This window comes from Scyliorhinus canicula, chromosome 8, assembly GCF_902713615.1.
Source record: "Scyliorhinus canicula chromosome 8, sScyCan1.1, whole genome shotgun sequence".
Taxonomy (NCBI): Eukaryota; Metazoa; Chordata; class Chondrichthyes; order Carcharhiniformes; family Scyliorhinidae; genus Scyliorhinus; species Scyliorhinus canicula.
This window is the reverse complement of record NC_052153.1, coordinates 44951941-44974782: the sequence shown is the minus strand read 5'-3', so window position 1 is coordinate 44974782 and position 22842 is coordinate 44951941. Positions and strand designations below refer to the sequence as shown.

Here is a 22842-nt window from a genome sequence, read left to right as displayed (position 1 = left end):
CTAAATGGCACCCGGGTGAGGTCATAGAGTCATAGATGTTTACAGCATGGAAACAGGCCCTTCGGCCCAGCTTGTCCATGCTGCCCAGTTTCTATCACTAAGCTAGTCCCACTTGCCTGCATTTGGCCCATATCCCTCTACACCTACCCTGCCCATGTAACTGTCTAACTGCATTTTAAAAGACAAAATTGTACCCACCTCTATTAATGCCTCTGGCAGACAGTTCCAGATGCTCACCACCCTCTGTGTGAAAAAATTTCCCCTCTGGTCTCTTTTGTGACTCTCCCCCTCACCGTAAACCTATGCCCTCTTGTTTAGGCTTCTCTACCTTTGGGAAAAGATGTTGAGTATCTACCTTATCTATGCTCCTCATTATTTTATAGACATCTATAAGATCACCCCTAATCAATCCTACGCTCCACGGAAAAAGTCCCAACCTATCCAGCCTCTCCTTATAACTCAGACCATCAAGTCCTGGTAGCATCCTCATAAATCTCTTCTGCACTCTTTCTAGTTTAACAATATCCTTCCTATAATAGGGTTACCAGAACTGAACACAGTATTCCATGTGTGGTCTCACCAATGTCTTGTACAACTTCAGCAAGACGTCCCAACTCCTGTATTCAATATTCTGACCAATAAAACCGAGCATGCTGAATGCCTTCTTCACCACCCTGTCCACCTGCGACTCCACCTTCACGGAGCTATGAATCTGTACCCCTCAATCTCTTTGTTCTGTAACTCTCCCCAACTCCCTACAATTAACTGAGCAGGTCCTGCCCTGATTTGATCTACCAAAATGCATCACCTCACATTTATCCAAATTAAACTCCATCTGCCATTCATCAGCCCACTGGCCCAATTAGCCAAGCTCCTGTTGCAATCTTATATAACCTTCTTCACTGTCCGCTATGCCACCCATCTTGGTGTCACCTGCAAACTTACTAACCATGTCTTCTACATTCTCATCCAAATCATCAAAATATATATAACAAATAACAGTGGGCCCAGCACTGATCCCTGAGGCAGACCGCTGGTCACAGGCCTCCAGTTTCAAAAACAGCCCTCCACAACCACCCTTTGGCTTCGGTCACCAACCCAATTCTGTATCCAATTGGCTACCTCACCCTGGATTCAGTGAGACTTAACCATTTGCAACAACCTACCATGGGGTACCTTGGCAAAGGCCTTGCTAAATCATAAGGAGAAGTCTCCCAAGTGCGGCTGTTGAATACCAGGCACCTGGAGAATCTGGTGTATACATATTAAAATGAGCCCAATCGATCATTTAAATATACTGATCTGGATCTCACCAAGTGTGGGCGGGATCCAGATCGCAATGTCTCACGAGGTCAGGTTGAATCTCATGAGACAATCCGAGCGTCGCGAATCTTGTCTCGTCCCGCCACCAAGTTGGGCTGTTATATCGCACCCACGGAAACAAGTATTAAGAAAAAAGTTTTTTTTTAGTGTATCTGAGCAACTTTTTAAGCGACTAGCCATTGGGTTTAAATATTCTTCGGAATCTACCTTTCCTCAAGTAGGGGCTACAATTCATTATAGTGGCACTTTATCCATATTCCGCCCTCTCTTCTCTGAGTTTCCTCCCACATGTTTAAAACTGTGGTTTTGCTGCAATGCTGGGGTGGGACAGAAAGCAAAAAGATGACAGTTATCAAGGGTAGGTGGGAGTCAGGCAGGGAGGGCGGAGGGGAAAGACAAAAGTGACTTCATTACATAGGTGAATGCCACCATCAAGAGAAACGTGTATCAGAGCAAAGCCTCAAACAGATTAATTTCTGTTGATTAATCTCGAATGCTTAATCTTTAAATCAGAAAATTGGTCACAGTATTCCATCCATCCAGCCATAATTACTCCTAATTCACAAGGGGGCGTGGACATATATTTGTTCAGTGTAATCCTGCATGAGCCTGTCATTCTCCCCTTGGTCCAGTTCCTGATGTTGTCCACCTATCCAATCCTTCTCTGACCTGGCCTTTACTTTACCCATGTTTCACCTTTGTCAACACTGGACTCTCGCTCCGCCTTTTAGAGTGGTCGTACTTTCTCAAAAATGATCCAAACCCCATGAACCCAATCGTAGAATAAATTAAAACATTGTTAGTCACTTAAGCTTCATTCACGGTACATATTTACAAGTCATGCTTTTTTTGCCTAGTCGGGCTTACTTAATGTTTAATACGGTGTAAAAAGCATTATACACTCTTAGTAATGATTTTCAACTCTGCACAGTCGCTTTAGATCGAAACTTTGTGAACACTGTTTTTTATTCTTTTGTCCAACTCTTCAAGGACAAGGTTTTCGCTCACCCTGCAGGTATTTTTGTCTGCTCGACTTGTGCTACAACCGTCGGCAGCCTCCGAGTTGCTAGTCACGGGATCTTGCCCGATTTTGTTCTGTGCTGTTAGAATGAATTTGTTGGAAATCCGATGAGAATAGGTCTCTCGGTGCTTGACCTCAGAAGAGCACAGCTGAAACTTGAAGGCAGCCTGAAACCCTCGCCGAAAATTCTTGTTGAAATAACCGTAGATGATGGGGTTGACACTGCTGTTGCAGAAGGCTAACCAATGGGCAAAGGGATAGATATACAAATTGATTATTCTCAACTGACTGTGCGAGAGCCTTGCATAGTCAGAGAGCATCATCAGAGTCCAGAGCGGGAGCCATGACAAGGTGAAAAGCAGGGCGACCGTGGCCAACATCTTGATCACCCGTTGCTTTTTCTTAGACACAGTACTGCCATTTTCCTGATGAGACCCTTCCCCAACAGGTTTGCTGGTTTTAAACAATGCAGTTCCTATCCGTGCGTACATAATAACTATGAGTGTCAGGGGGGCCAAGTAAATGTTGGAAAATAACACTGTGGTGTAAATCTTTCTCATTTTCGGATTTGGCCAAGCCTCGTAGCATTGATAGCAAGGATACATCTTGTTACGACGTTGGATAATCCTTATGGTGTCGGGCAGTTTGGTTACTTGTAGCATGATTGCCGAAGGACACATTATCGAGACAGCAAAAAGCCATATGACAACGATGATGACCGTTGCAACAGCCATGTTAAGTTTTTGTTTGAAAGGGTAGACGATACACCTGAACCTGCAAAATAAATAACAAAAAGAATACAGTTGTTTAAAATTCGGATAATGTCCATGATTTGTATATTTGAGACACATATTTACCTTAGAATATGTCGGGCTGACAAAGCAATACTTATAGCTGACCCCAGGGGCGGACCAGGTTAGTCAGAAAGGATGAAAGATACATGATAACACAGTGCTAGGAAATCATTCACAAAGGGAACTTACATATGACGAGTTCCACCCCATTCCCACTGAGAGTAAACCTTGATAGCTTAGCCAATTCCCTCATATAAAACAGCCTCAGGCTTTGGTACTGCTGCACAAAATGGCTTCTTAACCTCACAATGAAGCTCAAGTTCTCAGCATTTTTCAGGAATCAGGTCCTATTTTTTTTTGAACAAATTCATTTTTTAAACTGCTGTGGTGAAAGTGAGACGATTGCAATATCAGCAGCTCTGGCAATTTTGGAGCATAATCATATCAATGAGCTCAATTAAAATTAAATTAAAAAATGAAAGAAACATTTTGCCAGGTTCGAAGAATAGACTTGGCGTGCGTTTTTGAACACTAGTTGTGCGTAGTACTGGTCTCAGCATAGAGAACATCCAATTTATAGTACATAGTTAACTCAGCAAGGACCATGCGCACCTGAATTCCCCACAGGCTATACAAAGTTCTGAGGAGAATCCAACCTTTACCTGAAAATGCCCCAAACTGGAGTGATTCTACTGCTGTTGTTATCAATCAGGATGATTAAGACATCAACTGGAATTAGGAAAACCAGAAATGCCCCCCTTAAAGGGACGTCGGTTCCAAATTGTAATCAAACCATGATTCAAAACGTATCAAATTCTAATTTTGTATCAATTGTGCACAGCAGTCTCTTTGGTGCAATGGGAAAGATCTTTCCCCTGCGGAGACATGAAATGAATTCTAAGCTGTGGTGAAAAAATAATTTGATATTTTAGGAATGCTGTGCATGCCAGCAATCAGCCAGCTGAAAGAATTGGACTAGAAATATTGACTAATGAAGCCTCAAATTGCGCAGAAGAATGATAATAGATTAGTGTTTGCAATGTTGAACATTGAAAGAGTAGCTCTATTATTCTCAAGTGCTTTTCATGGCTCGTTGTGAACCTGCACCTATTTCAAAAGATCTTTTTTATCATTGAGAGATAAAAGATGCCATGGAATGCTCTATGTATCCTGAAGAGCTGCAATCAGCAATAGGTCAGGCTACAGCAGGAGATTTGTGACGTGAATTAAACGGCCAGTGCCACTGCCCAGATTCGCTGAGGTTAGCGATCAGGAAGGCACTTCAGAAAAAGAAAAACTGGAACCTATGTTGTTTTTTTTCTTGTCCCTTTTTAAAATAATTTTGGAGTACTCTTTTTGTCGAATTAAGGTGCAATTTAGCATGGCCAATTCACCTAGCCTGCACATCTTTGGGTTGTGGGGGTGAGACCCACGCTAACATGGGGAGAATGTGCAAACTCCACACGGACAGAGACCCGGGTCAAGGATCGAACCCGGGTCCTCAGCGGCGTAAGGCAGCAGTGCTAACCACTGCGCCACCATGCTGCCCGGGAGCCTTGGTTGATGACATGCTGCTGGAAAGGTCTCATAGAACAGATCCTCTGTTGGGTCAGGTTCTGCAATGTTGGTTCCGTACATGGCCTGCTGTACCTGATAGAACAGCATGGGATGGGTTCGCAACATTTTATCAATATTAGCTGCATGAAGTTTCTGCACAATTGTTGACTTATTCTTGGGGAAAGGTAGTGACATTCATGTGAGCTAATCAACACCAAGGGGCTGTAGTCACTTAAAGGGAAATGGATAAAAATGGGCATAAGAATGTTGGAGAATACTGGGCCTATTGGGGCACTGGGGACGTTTATCTTTGAATCCTTCCAATCAGGTTCACACCCCTTTCACAGTAGCGAAATTGCTATTAAAAAAGTCACAGGACATCCTAAGTAACTGTGACAAAGGTAAACTACCCCTCCTCATCCTAGGCAAACTGTCTCACCACAACATCCTCCTCCAATGCTTCTCCAGCTGTTGTTCAGCTGGGTGAGACTGCACTCACCTTGTTCTATTCTTATCCGTCCATTTGTAGCCAGAGAATCGCGTACAAATGGTTTATTTTCCTGCTCCCCCGCTGTTAGCTCAGGGACAGAATTTTATGCTCCCTTCCCGGCAGGTTCTCAGGTCGGGTGGGTGTGGCGAGGGGTAATGTGAAATTTCATGGACAGGAACCCCTCCGGGTGAAGACTCTGACAGCTCCCTGCAATGCTTCTTCAGGGGATGGTGTCTGTGGTAGTATGACTAGGGAGATCATATTACCTTAGAACCAAGCTGCCATTGGTACAGCAGACTCGCTGCCCATTGGCCCAGGCAAGTCATGTGCCTCTCTGCCAATTGGCTGTGGCTAGTCATGTGACTCCCCGCCGATTAGCTGAGAGGTTGGTAGCTCCACCTACGAGGCGGGGTATAAGAACTCGTACTGGCTGGCAGTCGACCTTTCTCTGTACGACAATTGCCGGGCACACATCTAGCGTATTAAAGCCTGTTGTTTGGAACCTCTCTACGACTCGAGTCCAATTGATGGTGCATCAGTGTCGGTGCTCTTTGATTCTGTGAGGATGACTGTATCAGGCTGTTGCTGCGAGACAGCTCTCAATTTTGGCACAAGTCCTCAAATGTTGATGAAAGGGGGCTTTGCAGCATCAACATTATTATTTCATTGGAGGGGGTTCAGAGAAGGTTCACTGGGGTGATCCCGGTATGGAGGGGTTGTCTTAGGAGCAAAGGTAACAGGTTGGGACTTTACTCATTGGAATTCAGAGTGAGAGATGATCTCATTGAAACATAGAGAATTCTTAAGGAGCTTGACAAGGTAAATGCTGAGAGGATGTTTTTCCTCGTGGGAGAGTCTCAGACCAGAAGGTATAGTCTCAGAATAAAGGGATGCCAATTTAAGATTGAAATGAGGAGGAATTTCTTCTCAGAGGTATGTGAGTCTTTGAAACTCCTTGCCACAGAGAGGTTTGGGGCTGAGTCCTTGTGTATATTTAAAGCTGAGAGATATGGGGCACGATTCTCCCATCGGGCGGCTAAGTGCCGACGGCGGTGTAAAAACGGGAGTGTTTTACTCTGGCAACGGCGCCCGTTCCGAGACCGGATTCTCCAGGCTACAGTGCGGTAGCACGGCACTGAAGCGGCCCACACCGCTCCAACTGTCGATCCCGACATGAACCCGGCGGCGTGGGGTCCGCGCATGCGCAGTTGGGCCGGCGCCAACTAGCGCATGCGCAGTGGCCTTCTTCCCCGCCCCGGCCCTGATGCCAAATGGCGCAGGGCTACAGGAGCCGGCGCGGAGGAAAGGGGGCCCCAAGTCAGAGAGGCCGACCTGCCGATCGGTGGGCCCCGATCGCGGGCCAGGCCACTATGGAGGCTCGCCCCCCCCGGGGTCGGGACCCCCCCCACAGGCCATATGCCGGCCCGGACCGGAGAGTCGGCTCATACCCTGACTGGCGCCGCGCCGACCACGCTGGCCCCAGTGACGCCGATTCTCCGCTCTTCGGAGAATCGGGTCCTGGCATTGGTGCAGCGTGGCTCAATTCGCGCGGCCTGCCGGCGATTCTCCGACACAGAGGGGGTCAGTAAGGGAATCAATGGTTATGAGGAAAGGGCAGGAAAGTGGATGTGAGGAGTGTTTGATCAGCCATGATCTTATTGAATGGTGCAGCAGGCTCGAGGGGCCGAGGGGTCTACTCCTGTTCCTGTTCCTTACGGTCTTATGGTCTAACAGGGCTGACCTTTCTGTTGCCTTTTCTGTGCTTAAGTTAATGCCAGCTGGTCCATCCATCCATTCCATTTTACAGTTTGTTACAACTGAATTGAATGGATTTCTGGGTCATTTCAGTGGGCATTTGTTGGTTTCTTTCCTTAAATGTAATTCGTGGCATGGGTTTTTATAACAATCCCACCATTCTAACATTGTCCCTTTTTCTGTCATTCTATAAGCCATTATAAGAGCTGAGTGCTTGCAGTGCCTGTGCCAGAGTGTCAGTTGTAAAACTCTCACTTCTCAGCCAGCAGGTTATACATGTCCCATTCAGTTGTGAACATGAGATGCAACCACTGGGTGAACGAGTGGGCAGTAGGAAGTGATGGAGGCAAAGGAAGAACAGGACATTATCGCCAATGTCCTGCACTCTGAATAACCGTAAACTCAGTAGAAGATCTGTGCCTTGTTCTACTAATAGTTCTTTTCCTCAGGAAAAATAACTAATCTCTTGACACTTGTGAATAAGGCCTCACTCATTTGCTTGCTACATCTGGATAGCTGATGACTAACTTGGCAGCTATCACCAGTAGTAGTTTGGAAAGATCCGATGGTTTAAGACTGATGAACTTGACAGCTATGACATGAACTATCTCTGTGATGGAACCCATCGACACATCAACGTTCAGGAGATGGCACAGTCCCAGGACAGCTTCCATTGTGAACCTTGAGATATATCTCTCTGAGATGTCCAGGTAGGATATTCTGAGTTTTAAAAATAGGCATCCTGAAGGTTCTGAAGTGGAGTCATATTGGACTCACAATGTTAACTCTGTTTCGCTTTCCACAGATGCTGCCAAGCTTGTTGAGTTTTTCCAACACTTTTTTTTCTCACATTTCACCATTTGCAGCATTTTGCTTTTATTCAAGCATTTGTTGCACCTTTTGGACCCAGTTCCATATTGTGTACTCTATTCTCAATGATATCTCAATATCAATGCCGTGGAGGTCTAGTGAAATGTGTACATCAAATTTTCCATGTTCACCTACCTGTCCACTGCAATAGCTACGAGGGTAAAAACTGAGGCTGAGACAGAGATTCCTTGAACCAAGCCACTTATCTTGCAAACAAAGCTTCCAAAGGGCCATCCTGTAAAACAGAGCATGTCATTCAATTTGTGTGGGGGGGGGGGGGGGGGGGGGGGGGGGGGGTGAAATAGCAGAGATGATTGGAGATTAATTTCGTACAGAAAAACTAACAACTATTTTTTATCCCCAAGTCTTATCTCATGTCGGAGACAGATGCTGTCCTAGTTATTCAAACTATTGGATTCTAATTTAAGAATGGTAAAATGCCCAGACGATCCAGACCTGTACAGGTAAGTGATCTTAGTCAAGGAGCTGACACCCAATGTTCTCGATGGCCATGGGATACCATCACTGTGGCTGCCATGAACTACACACCCCATCCTCCCCCCCCACCTCACAATTCTTACCATAGGGAAGCCAGAGAACCTGGCAGTATGCCCCACTAAAGAGAAAATCAGAGTACTTTGCTGCATCCCACCTGCCAATGCTTTAACATTATTGATGAAGTATGCGCAGCACATCTGGGTGTGCAGCCCAGCCAAAGGACAGCTGTGTTTGACTCTACTTATTCAGGCTAGGCTTTTACTACACCATCCAGAGATCAGATGCTCCCCCCACTGCCTCCACCAACAGCTACATTCTTAGGTCCCTAACGTCTGCCTGCTGGGCAGCTTGATATCATCGTCAGCTAAATATGCTATGGACCAGCCCTTAAAATGAACATGACAGCCTGCTGGGTCTATCAGATGGTAGACACACCAGGCTCACTCCAGTGGAGAAACTGCCTTGCGGACTCTGCACAGGGCCTTGCACTGTTGCAGCTAAGAAAACACGCTTGAAAATAGCATTGGTCAAATGTAATTAATCATGAGGAACCCTCAGTGGACATTCTAGGAACTGGGTCCTTGGCCGGATTTTGAGCGCAGTCACTGGGCAGAATTTTCTGTTCCTGTCAGTGGCAGGGAATTGTGACAGGCAGGTGCACGATGGGAAAAAAAATCAATTTTCCTCCGGCAAAAAAATGAGCTTAGAATTTTGTTCTGACTTTGATGGTGGGTTAAAGGAAGGTCGAGCTTCCCTCTGATCCATTAATGCTCATTAAAAGGCCAACTCACTGGAATTACGTTCACCCTCCAAATTAAGCACCCTGCCAGTGGAAAATTAGAATGGTCTGTTCCGCAATGGTACATAAGTGGCATGCGCCATGCAGTCATTTCGTCAAAGACTTTGAGGTACAGAGGCATTGCTCTTGCCAACTTTAAGAGTGTCACTGTGGGATTTTGAATGCTTGTATCACCGGCAGCTCCAAGTTGGTTAGACAAGGCAAGCTTATGGGGGGGAGGGGGGGGGGGAGAGGTGTGGAGGGTTTGCCCAGGGAAAGTGGATTATCCAGGAAAGTTGTGGGGGGCAATGCTTTAAAAGGTGGAGTTGGTTCTCTCGATGGTGGGGTGCCAGGGAATCCACGGTACTGACGGTAGGAAGGAACAGTCACAGTCAAAGGGGGGAGTGGGATGTGATAGGTTGGCAGTTCCAGGGTGAGAGTCTGGTAGGTGAAGGTATCATTGGGTGGATCACGGTGGGCATCAAGGCAGGTAGTTTGGAGAACGGCAGAAGGCATGGTGAGAATGGAGACAGTAATGGGTTTCAGCTCTGAAGGGAGAAAAGGTATGTGGAGGTGGATCATGATTGGGTCCAGGGTAACAAGAGGAGATTCCAGGGTAACAAGGGGAGAGGAATGGTATAATGGGTGAGTCATGGGTGTTGGGGAGGGGTTGGTATGTGACAAGGAGTGTCGAAGGGACAAGATTGAAAAGTTAAACGCACCATTTTATCAGGGCTGCTCCTGACAACACAATCGCTCTGTGTGATTTCGTGAAGAGGGAAGGGGGTCTTTTCGGCTGGGTGGAGTTCAACATCAGCACAGTGACTGACTAAAGAGACACCCTAATTAATATGATGCAACTAGATTTCAAAAATGTTCTCTTCCCTGCAGACAGCAAGTTTGTTCCTGACTCCTGTGTCTCCTAACTTTACCTGGAAGGGATGTCTAGATTAAAGTCAGCTGAAGGGCATAACACGTGCCTGCTGTCTTTGAGATGGAGGGAAACATGTAAAGGACGTGCTCACTAAATGCATCACTTCAATTCATTCACACATCCACTGAGGTGTTGATGACGGAGGCTGCAGGCAACCCTGCCTTGATAATAGCTCTCACCCAGATGAGGAGGAAGGCCCACTGCTGGTTGGCCCAGGGCCAGGAGGAGCAAGGGCCTGAGCAGCACAAAGTAGTGGTGCCTCGATAAGGGCAAGTGTCTGGTGAACATGGACCACTGCTGCACTGGCGAGTATTAGCCCAACTACTAGCAGTGCTCTTATCTAGAGATGAGCGAAAGCAATGCTGAAGGCACCCTTATCTGTCCCAGAATGTGGTTGTTGACATCTGCAAGTTTCTCCTGCACAAGTTGTGGCCGCAATGATTCTGGGTGGAATTTTACGCTATATTTTGTCTAAGTGTCAGTCTCGGCAAGAAAACTGGAGAGAATCCCGCTGGCGCCGTTTGTGTGGAGAGTCACCATATATTCAGACTCTATAAGAAAAGAATATATTTTTGACAAGTTTCATGCCCCGCTCATGGTGGCCTGCCTCTGATTCGCTCGCCCCACGATAGCCTAATTTCTGCAGTCAGTGGGGTGCAGTCTCCCCGGCCTTTGTTCCAAGTTTAATCGAGGGGAAAAGCTGTCAGACCCCATGGTCGGGGAGGTCCTGACACCCTCATCCCAGTCATCCCCAAAGCAAGAAGCAATCAGGGCGTGCCGAGCCATGTGCCCTATTTGGACCCTGGCTATTGCCCAAAGTCCTTCCTCTGCCTCCTACATGGGTTGCCCTGGCTGCCATCCTCAACCTCCTCCTCATCTGAGGAGATGTGGTGCTCCTCCATGTCCTTCTCATCCAGAGCCTCGCCCCATTGCAGGTTGCGCAGAGTGCAGCATGCCTCTATGATGTGGGACACCTTTTGGGGCTGTACTGGAGGGCGTCCGCCGGACTGGTGCAGGCAGCAGAACCACATCTTGAGCAGACCAATCGCCTGCTCGACCAGTGCATGGGTTGAAGCGTGAGCCTCACAAAGGGTCTTAGTGGGTGTTTGGGGCACTGGCATCAGCAGCCACCTCCTGAGTGGTACACTTTGTCCCTGAGGAACCATCCCTCTAGACACTGCTCTCCCTCACAAATGGCTGGTACCCTGAGGACCCGGGTTCGAATCCCGGCCCTGGGTCACTGACCGTGTGGAGTTTGCACATTCTCCCAGTGTCTGCGTGAGTCTCACCCCCACAACCCAAAGATGTGCAGGTTAGGTGGATTGGCCACACTAAATTGTCCCTTAATTGGAAAAAAATAATTTGGTACTCTAAATATATTTTTAAAAAATGGCTGGTATCTGTGAGAGTCCAAAGATATAGAAATCATAAATGCTCTCCAGGAAATGGGCACACACCTGAAATATGCGCATGGCATGGTCACATACTATCTGGACATTGAGGGAGCAGAATCCCTTACAGTTGACAAGCGGCACTCCCTGTTGCCATGGGGAATGCAGAGCCATGTGGTGTACTCTGTGACATTGCACCTGGGGCAGGCCAGCTATGCGGGCAAGGCCCACAGCGCTGGGGCTCTGGTCAAAGTTGGTCCCAGTCAAAGTTGTTGTAGTTGTAAGTAGCGCATCTAGTCACCTCCCTTATGCACTTACATGGCAGATGGGGAGATGCCGCAAAGGTCACCCGTGCAGCCCTGGAACCAGCCACTGGCGTAAAAGGTCATTGTGACAGTGCCTTTCAGGGCCATAAGCAATAGGTGATCTCCCAGTCCATGTGGCGCAAACCCTTGCATCATCTCATATAGATGGTCCACCGCCCCTTGAGGCAGACACAGTCCTCTCCGGCGCTGCACCTCTGATATCTCCTCCAGTTTGCACATGGCCAGTAGCTTCTCCTCAGAGCCATCTCTCTGAATGGCCCTGCACCCTGGCCAGACTCCCCCTCTTCCACAGGACGTGCAGTGGCTACTTGATGTCACTGCTGTTGTTCCATAGCTATCAAAATATTTGCCAGCTCGATTGACTCCATGATTCTCCCAAATCAAAATCTGAAAATGAATATAATTGTCAGCTATGAGGAGTCCTGACAATGCCCTGCCCCACAGCTCTCTCTGGATTTGGGACATCCACCTGTGCACATTCGCCTGTGTGAGCACCTTTCCAATGAGCCTCACTCCCTTTGCTCTCACACAACGGCCATTTCCCCACAGTTTCCCCTCTCAACTTCACATGCCAGAAACACATTGATCCTTCAGAGCATCAGCAGGCTGTGTGATCCCCCCTGCCCAAGGGTGAGGGCTGAGGGCACAGAAGTGCATTGAAGTGACCTGTGTTCTAACGGCAGCACAGTAGCATTGTAGATAGCACAATGGCTTCACAGCTCCAGGGTCCCAGGATCGATTCCGGCTTGGGTCACTGTCTGTGCGGAGTCTGCACATCCTCCCCGTGTGTGCGTGGGTTTCCTCCGGGTGCTCCGGTTTCCTCCCACAGTCCAAAGATGTGCAGGTTAGGTAGATTGGCCATGATAAATTGCCCTTAGTGTCCAAAATTGCCCTTAGTGTTGGGTGGGGTTACTGGGTTATTCGGACAGGGTGGAGGTGTCTTTCCAAGAGCCGGTGCAGACTCGATGGGCTGAATGGCCTCCTTCTGCACTGTAAATTCTATGATTCTAACCTCACAGGGGTTTGATACACTGGTACCTGTCACATCCTGTAATGGCTGACTGATGAGTGCTTTTATCCTACTGTCTTGCATTGGGGCCAACATCTGTTATGGAGACGTAGGTGTAGGACTTGGGAGCTCAGCTCCCAAGAGGTTAACTATTAAGCGCCAATCAGTGCCATACTCAAGCATTGCAATACTTTTTAAAAATTACTTTATCAGAGTTACAAAGCCAGGGCTCAGAGTGTGGACAGGCTGAAACCCCTCATCCAGCTCCTTGCCTTCTTCAAACACCAATTCAAATTGAATCCAATTCATGCTCCCCACAAGAGAGACATACCAGATCCAGCATTACACCTGGCCTCATGCTCATCTTAGCCAAGAGGCCGAGCAGCAATACTGCACTTGACTTGGGCAGCACGGTAGCATTGTGGATAGCACAATTGCTTCACAGCTCCAGGGTCCCAGGTTCAATTCTGGCTTGGGTCACTGTCTGTGCGGAGTCTGCACATCCTCCCCGTGTGTGCGTGGGTTTCCTCCGGGTGCTCCGGTTTCCTCCCACAGTCCAAAGATGTGCAGGTTAGGTGGATTGGCCATGATAAACTGCCCTTAGTGTCCAAAATTGCCCATTGTGTTGGGTGGGGTTACTGGTTTATGGGGATAGGGTGGAGGTGTTGACCTTGGGTAGGGTGCTCTTTCCAAGAGCCGATGCAGACTCGATGGGCCGAATGGCCTCCTTCTGCACTGTAAATTCTGTGATAACTTCAGCCAAAAAGCTGAGAAGCTGACTAAATTGATTCTTGACTCATCAAGGAAAGGTCAGGGGTCTGATTAGGCGACTGGTTTCCTCCTGTGGCAGGCAACGCACACCTGATTCACGTTAACAATGCAATTTGCAGTCAGCTTCATCCTTACCTGTCACCCTCATCAAGGGATGCGGATTAAACGGGTCTCACAATTTAAACAGCCAGCCACCCATAATTTAATTCTTCATAGCCTGGCCTCCATGAACACTGGGCATGAGTAAGCGGCCTCATCGCACCCGACACGGTGTCAGGACGAGGCCCCTGGATCTCATGAGAGGCCTGCATCGAGATTCGCGACACTCAAAACATGTCATCGGATTCAACGGAATCTTGCGGCATATCGCGATCTGGGCGTGATCCGGGTGTGAATATTTAAGTAAGCAATCAGGCTCATTTAAATATACGTTCAACCAATTCACCCAGGGCCCGAGATTCACTGGCCCCGCCAGCGAGGCCTCAACTGGGCGCTGTGAAAGTCGTCAACCAGGCGTGAATGCACCTCGGGGGGGGGTCTTGCTGGTGATTTGAGACCCCAGGTAGTCGGGGACAGGGCAGGGTGGTACACTGGCACTCCTCCTGGCACCAGGCCACCTTGGCATCACCAGCCTGGCACCTTGGCACTGTCACCTGGACGCCGTTCAGCGGACCTTTAACCTGAGTTCACTGAACCGCGCCGTCAGGCTTCACTTTGCAGCCTGAGGGTCAGGGTTCATTCTGACTGCACCCATCCTCCCACCCCGTGTGAGGGTCTTCTGCCCTCATGTAGCAAGTAACCACCCCTCATCAGAGTCCCCCATTCTGCCCATGCAGCCTGACATTTCACGGGACCCCACCCTGGAACCTCAATGTCGCCCCTTGTGCTCACCCTGTTCTTACCCTCTACCACCAACTTCCAGCTGCCACTCCAGAAGAGCAATCCCTCAGCAGTGATAGAGCATACAGTGCAGAAGGTGGCCATTTGGCCCATCGAGCCTGCACCGACCCACTTAAGCGCTCACTTCCACCCTATCCCTGTAACCCGAAAACCCTTCCTAACCTTTTTTGGTAGCTAAGGGCAATTTATCATGGCCAATCCACCTAACCTGCACGTCTTTGGTCTGTGGGAGGAAACCGGAGCACCCAGAGGAAACCCTCGCAGACACTGGGAGAAAGTGCAGACTCTGCACAGACAGTGACCCAGCGGGGAATCGAACCTGGGACCCTGGCGCTGTGAAGCCACAGTGCTAATCACTGCTGTTACCGTGCTGCCCACAAGCCCAGCAAGGGGAAACCTCCACCCCAGCCGCCAGATCATTGAGACCTAGAGCCCCACAAAGGCCTGTGCATGAGTCAACCGCCCCTCCCCCACTTCCCCAAGTGCCGAGACTCGACCAACTCACAGGCCCCGAGTTCAACCTATCTGTGTCCCCCACTTCCTCTCCGGTGCCCCCTCTCTATTTGTCACCCTGAAGGGAGGAGACGGGGGAAACCCCGGTGGCATGGCTTGCTAATGATACTATAATGTATTAAAATGAGGCTTCTGACCTTCCTGGGCAAAAACCTTGTAGGTCACCAGCGAGGCGTGTGGAAAATCACAAAACAGGATCTCACTGGCGAGAATCGCGTTTCCCGACTCTAGTTGCCTTTCTCGCTGACGACTAACACGGGGTCAAAATTCCACCCTCTGTAGGAGTAATGCGGGGCTCCTGACATGGCATGTAAATGGTTGTCCAGGTTGCCCTTTGACTATGGTACCAGGATTTTCTATGAGGTAATGGCCGGGTGGGGACTTCCTGCCCAGCCCACCACGGAATTTGCTCAGCTCCTCGCTGATGCATAATTAATGAGCTGGTCAATGGAGGTTCGTAAGTCTTTACCCGCCCCACCGTCCAATCAGAGCCATATCAAATTTCCCACCAGCCACCATAATTAGGCTGGAATTTTCCAGCCCCCATATTCCCCGCAGTGGGGCTGGCGAGCCACTGAAATCTAGATTTACATCCGTGGGATCGGATGATCTCGCTGTTCTGTCGGACTGGAAAATCCTGCCCACTGATTTTGACTGAATTGTGCACAAGTGATACTGTAGATTTGCAATTGAGAATTTTTTATAGACATGCATATTGAGGAGGGCCTGTTGCTACGCTTGCCTCTCATTAAAGCTGAGGCTATTTGGATGACGCAGTGAATGAACTGTTCTAGGAGTTTTCTGTGCACAGAAGTCTCAGTGTCCAAGGACGCTGATGTCACACAACGATCACGCTGCATCATCGGCAGAGACACACCATCAAAGCTGAACATAGTGATATTAATGTGAATTTATTGGATGATGCAGCCTATGTAGGGGAGGCATAGGAAGTATTGGACTCTGTGGAAAGGCACGGTATCATGCCTTTCATGGCCAGCATGGTTCATGGTATGCAAATACTGTTTGGTGTCTGTTAGATTAGTGGGGCTTTAGGATAGACCTCAGCGAATGTATCTTAAAGGAGAACATTGCAGCAGACCAACCATTCTCTTCTAGCAAACATTGCAAACTGGTCTGGATAACACAGTGTGGTGATATGATTTGCATAGCTGTCTGCCATTGGTGCAGAACACCGGCTTACCATTGGCCCTGGTCGGTCATGTGCCTCTCGACCGATTGGTTGAGACCAGTCATGTGACAGCTCTCCGATTGGTCGAGAGGCTGAGTTAACCATGCCTCCATACCGAGGTATAAATAGTCGGAACGCCAGGCGGTTGTCCATTTTATTGTAGACAACCGCAGGGCTAAGTTCTAGTTTATTAAAGCCTAACTTTTGTATAGTAAGAAGTCTTACAACACCAGGTTAAAGTCCAACAGGTTTGTTTCAAACACGAGCTTTCGGAGCACGGCTCCTTCTTCAGGTGAATGGAAAGGCTTGTTCCAGAAATGTTTATATAGACACAGTCAGAGATGCCCGGAATGCGAGCACCTGCAGGCAATCAAATCATCAAAGATGCAGAGAGAGAGGTAACTCCAGGTCAAAGAGGTGTGAATTGTCCCAAGCCAGTTCAGTCGGTAGGCAATTCTGCAACTCATCCGTTTCATTCTAGACCACAACGTCTTCACCTTCGACAACAAATTCTTCATCCAGACGCACGGAACAGCCATGGGGACCAAATTTGCACCTCAATATGCCAACATCTTCATGCACAAGTTTGAACAGGACTTCCTCACCACACAGGACTTTCAACCGATGCTATACACCAGATACATCGATGACATTTTTTTCCTTTGGACCCACGGCGAGACATCACTGAAACGACTACACGATGACATCAATAAGTTCCATCCCACCATCAAACTCACCATGGACTATTCTCCAAATTCAGTTCCATTCTTGGACACACTCGTCTCCATCAAGGACGGTCACCTCAGCACCTCGCTTTACCGCAAGCCCACAGATAATCTCACGATGCTCCACTTCTCCAGCTTTCACCCGAAACACATTAAAGAAGCCATCCCCTATGGACAAGCCCTCCGTATACACAGGATCTGCTCAGACAAGGAGGAGCGCAACAGACACCTACAGATGCTGAAAGATGCCCTCGTACGAACGGGATATGGCGCTCGACTCATTGATCGACAGTTCCACCGCGCCACAGCAAAAAACCGCACCGACCTCCTCAGAAGACAAACACGGGACACCACTGACAGAGTACCCTTCGTCGTCCAGTACTTTCCTGGGGCGGAGAAACTACGACATCTTCTTCGCAGCCTCCAACACATCATCAGCGAGGATGGACATCTTGCCAAGGTCATCCCCACACCCCCACTACTGGCCTTCAAACAACCGCGCAACCTCAAACAAACCATTGTTTGCAGCAAATTACCCAGCCTTCAGAACAGCAACCACAACACCACAAAACCCTGCCAGGGTAATCTCTGCAAGACATGCCAGATCATCGACATGGACACCACCATTACACGTGGAAACACCACCCACCAGGTACGCGGCGCATACTCGTGCGACTCGACCAATGTAGTCTACCTCATACGCTGCAGGAAAGGATGTCCCGAAGCGTGGTACATTGGCGAGACCATGCAGACACTGCGACAACGAATAAACGGGCATCGTGCGACTATCAACAGGCAGGACTGTTCCCTTCCAGTTGGGGAACACTTCAGCAGTCAAGGACATTCAGCCTCTGATCTCCGGGTCAGCATTCTACAAGGAGGCCTTCAGGAGACGCGACAACGCAAAATTGCTGAGCAAAAACTTATAGCTAAGTTCCGCACGCATGAATGCGGACTCAACCGGGATCTGGGATTCATGTCGCATTACATTCGGCCCCCACCAACAAGCCTGGACTTGCAGAGGCCTACCGACTGAACTGGCTTGGGACAATTCACACCTCTTTAACCTGGAGTTACCTCTCTCTCTGCATCTTTGATGATTTGATTGCCTGCAGGTGCTCGCATTCCGGGCATCTCTGACTGTGTCTATATAAACATTTCTGGAACAAGCCTTTCCATTCACCTGAAGAAGGAGCCGTGCTCCGAAAGCTCGTGTTTGAAACAAACCTGTTGGACTTTAACCTGGTGTTGTAAGACTTCTTACTGTGCTCACCCCAGTCCAACGCCGGCATCTCCACATCATAACTTTTGTATAGCAACTCGTCTCTCGTGCAATTGATGGCTCATCACACAGAAGAGTCTGCCACTTAAGCTGGGAAGCCATAAATAATGAGAATGGCATCGACGAAGACTGATTGTTTGCCTTGAACACCATCATTAATCGTCTCAGTTATTTGTCATTGCGGGAGACATTCCTGTGTCAATACTATTTTTCAGTAATGCTGCCCCGTTTGCATATAATGTGATGGAGGATACCCCAAAGCACGGAGTGGCTATTTTAGTAAATTTTGAATAAAGGTTGCAGGCCATTATTATCGAGGGAGACAGAAATCTAGTGCAAGTACTTGCACAGTGTATGGGACAGAATCTCCCCAGCCCTGTGGCAATGCCTTTGGAGATTGGGCGTGTGTGTGGAAATTGAGGGACTTGTGTGTTGGGACACTGTCTTGACTCTGGGTGAGGTGGTGGATCAATCCCATGCCTTCTCTAGAAGCTGGTGGCAACCTAGCCTCCCCGCAGCAGCAGCGAGAGCCATCAGAGTCTCCTCTCAATGGCCCAATAAATGCACTGCAAGAATAAAAAGGTCGTAACTGATGCACTATCAATTACGACGAGACAAGAGTAGAATGTAATCGAGGCTTTATTACACAGAGATGTGTGGCCTCCTACAGCAGCTGACAAAATGGCTGCTGTTCGGAGAGCACACATATTTATACTCCGCCTACTGGGAAGAGCCAGCAGGCAGGGATGTACCCCCGTACCTATAGTACAGGGGCCTTACCGTAAAACCCATATATACAATATGACACAACAGTGGTGACTACCACAGTAACCTCCCTCATAGGTTTCCCCGCCACATAAAAGGTCTTAATTTTCAATTTTCAGCAGGTTTACCTGAGCAGCTCTATTTTGAGACACACTCTGGTACAAGGATGGTGACTTGATGTACCGTAGCTTCGGCTTCATCACTTTCGAAAACCCAGAGGACCCCATGGGTGCAGTGGAGATGATGATCGGAAAATCCCCTGCTGGATAGCAGATCTGGGTGGGTCACGCCGGCAAAATGTCAGGAGACGGCGGCTACGGCAGTTCGATTCTCGGGGAGGCTGCTGTGGTATTATCATAACTGTCAGAACTGCAAGGGTTAATGAACTGTCGAGAGTAGCCACCAGAGGGATCTAAAGTTACAACTTTCTAAGGCAGTGATCCTAAGCCTTGTGGGGAAATGTGTGCAGGAGCTAGCTAGAAAGTGACTGAAGAACAGATAGTGTAAGTGAGAGCAGATCATAGTTTAAACCAGCAGTGAGATTAGCTGTAGATGAGTGTAGTTAATATGTTATTAATCAACTGTGTATTCTTTGGGAGTATGTGTTGTATCCAAGTTAGTCATGTTAATACATTTATAACTTTTTTTAAGTTAAAGCTATTTTGTCGTATTGTGAACACTATGTGGTGAACATATTGTATTAATCATTCACCATGTATGTTACTGTATGACGCTGTTGCCCTTGTGGGCTCCACCTATGGACCATTGTACAATATTACATGGAATGTATCATGTTGGTGCCCTTGTGGGCTCCGCCCCTGGCTCCGCCTCTTGAGGGGAGGTATAAAGAGCAGCAGCCCTGTAGGCGCCTTTCACTAGCAGAGCAATCGCAGTCAGGCACTGTTCTAGTCGATTAAAGCCACAGTTTACATCTACTCTCTGTTTCGTGTGAATTGATGGTCGCATCAATTTAATCGACTACAACACCACAATGGAATCGGCCCTCAAAATTGACCGACTGGAACTCGACCCGCAAGCCATGGAGGCCAAAGGGATTTTTTTGCGCTGGCTCCTCGCTGTTTTGAGGCCTACCTCGCCGCCTCCTCCTCGCCTTCTATCTCCGACGATCAGAAGCTGAGCCTCCTCCACGCCCGGGTAAGCTATCGAATCTCTGTACAACTCGAGGAAGCTTCCACCTACGCAGACGCCCTTGCGATAATGAAGCGCCTATACGTAAGGCTAGTGAACGAGGTGTACGCGCGGCATCTCCTCAATACCCGCCGCCAACGCCCCGGGGAATCGCTGGAGGAGTACTTACGCGACCTCAAAGTCCTTGCGCGAAGTTGCAACTACCACCGTTACGGCCACTCAACATATGGACCTCGCCGTCCGGGACGCCTACGTGGCTGGAGTCAGGTCCAACTACGTGAGACAGCGCCTACTCGAGAATGGTGCCCTCGACCTGGAAGAGACGGTAAAGCTAGCCTCCTCCCGAGAAGTAGCGTTCCAGAGCCCCAATGCGTTCCCGTCTGATCACGCGACCCCCTCTTGAACCCACGACCAGAGAGTACCCAGGCCTGTGCCGCGCGGCTGTCCGCCCAGCACGGGGGGCTACCCTGCTATTCCTGCGGCCAGCACCAGCACCCCAGGCAGTGCTGCCCGGCCTGGAATGTGAATTGCAGCGACTGCGGTTAAAAAGGGACATTTCGCTAAAGTTTGCCTGGCCAGGTCCAAATCCTCAAATTAACAGGCCCAACTCTCAGACTCACAGGCTCTCAGACCCTGAAATGTGGCTGTGTGCCTGCCGGCTCCGCCCCCCCGGACGTGTCATCGGCCTCGTGTTGTCCGTGGGGCAGCCATCTTCAAGCCCAAACAACATGCGTGACTCACGGGGGGGCCGCCATCTTGGCCATCGTCGCCCACGCGGCCCGCCACGTGCGACTCATGGGCCATCTTGGACGCGTGTTCCTCGCGCCCGACATATACCGTCCTGGGAAGCTCAACGAGCCCCCAGATGTCCTGCCCCGCGGCACATGCGCCAGTGCGCAAGACGACCAACTCTGGGCTATCCATGATCACCTCTGCCACCCGGGGGTCACCCGGCTTCTCCACTACATCAAGGCCCGCAACCTGCCCTACTCCACCGAGGAGGTCAGAGCCATGACTAGGGACTGCCAAATCTGCGCGGAGTGTAAGCCGCACTTCTATTGACTGGATAAGGCCCACCTGGTAAAGGCATCCTGTCCCTTTGAGTGCCTCAGTATTGACTTCAAAGGGCCCCTCCCCTCTACCAAATGCAACATGTATTGCCTCAACGTCGTTGACGAATTCTCCCGCTTCCCCTTTGCAATCCCCTGCACCTACATGACCGTGGCCACCGTCATTAAAGCCTTACATAGTGTCTTCACCCTGTTCAGTTTCCCCACGTACGTCCACAGTGACCGGGGCTCATCGTGCATGAGCGACGAACTGCGTCAGTACCTGCTCAGTAAGGGCATCGCCTCGAGCAGGACTACCAGTTATAACCCCCGGGGAAACGGGCAGGTGGGGAGGGAGAACACGACGGTCTGGAAGGCCATCCTCCAGGCCCTACGGTCTAGGAATCTTCCAGTTTCCTACTGGCAGGAGGTCCTCCCCGACGCGCTCCACTCCATCAGGTCCCTCTTTTGCACGGCCACAAATGAGACCCCTCATGACCGCCTGTTTGTTTTCCCCAGGAAATCCTCCTCCGGGGTCTCGCTTCCATCCTGGCTGAAGACACCGGGGCCCTCCTACTCCGCAAACACGTCAGGAGCCATTGGTCCGACCCCCTGGTTGAGAGGGTCCAGCTCCTTCACACCAACTCCCAGTATGCATACATAGAACACCCCGACGGCCTACAGGATACGGTTTCCCTCCGGGACCTGGCACTCACAGTTTCCACTACCACCGTCACCCCAACTTACCCCGCCCAACCTACGCTGACCAGCGCCCCCACCCCTACATGGCATCCGCACGCCCGCCCCTACGTGGCACCCGCACCCCCTCCTGCTCCCCTCCCCTCTTCACCGACCCACAGGAACGAAGCTCCAGAAGAGATGCTCCCGGAGTCCACGACTGTCCCTGCACCGGCGGCTTCACTACCCATGCCCGCACGGATGAGTTTGACACCCGGATCAGCTGCGATACCAGAGGTTTGGCAATCACAGCCAACAATACGGGCGCCGGACAGAGTGAACCTGTGAACCCTTCACCCCCGCCGGACTTCAATTTTTTAACAGGGGGTGAATGGTGAACGTATTGTATTAACCATTCACCATGTATGTTACTGTATCAGGCTGTTGCCCATGTGGGCTCCACCTATGGACCTTTGTACGATATTACATGGAATGTATCAGGTTGTGCCCTTGTGGGCTCCGCCCCTGGCTCTGCCCCCTTGAGGGGAGGTATAAAGGGCAGCTGCCCTGTAGGCAGCTCTCACTAGCAGAGCAGTCGCAGGCAGGTACTGTTCTCGTCGATTAAAGCCACAGTTTACATCCGCTCTCTGTTTCACGTGAATTGATGGTCGCATCGCACTACATCAACCATCCTGAAATAACCAACACGAAGAACACCACAGCGGCCATTCCCGGGATTGTGGCAACAGCAGCTACAGAGGACACAGCTCCCACAACCAGTGACATTGAGTCTTAGTCTGGGTCTGAGATCTAACCTCCTTTCAGTTCCACATCATTTTTAAAAATTGCTTACGGGAGAGGAGATCCGTTAATTTCCCAGCCTCATGTTTCCCCAGCTAGATTATTGGCTAATTTATCCCTGTCTTTGTCCTTAATCACTCTCTGCCTCACAACACCAGGGACCCAGGTCCAATTGCGACCTTGGGTAACTGTGCGGAGTTTACACGTGCTTCTTGTGTCTGCGTTTCCTCCGGGTGCTCCGGTTTCCTCCCACAGTCCAAAGATGTGCAGGTTA

At 49.5% G+C, this 22842-nt stretch overlaps 1 protein-coding gene across 3 annotated transcripts in view; it reads right to left on the bottom strand.

The window, feature by feature from the left end:
• Positions 1-2182: 2182 nt before the first annotated feature.
• npffr2a (neuropeptide FF receptor 2a) overlaps positions 2183-22842 on the bottom strand; it is a 192191-nt gene continuing 171531 nt past the window's right edge. For all 3 annotated transcript variants that reach the window (XM_038804460.1, XM_038804461.1, XM_038804459.1), the window contains 2 exons: positions 7946-8045; positions 2183-3118 (listed from right to left, as the gene is read on the bottom strand). In XM_038804460.1, coding sequence (XP_038660388.1) covers positions 2260-3118; positions 7946-8045 — 959 coding nt within the window. In that variant the 3' untranslated portion in view covers positions 2183-2259. The remainder of the gene's footprint in view (positions 3119-7945; positions 8046-22842) is intronic.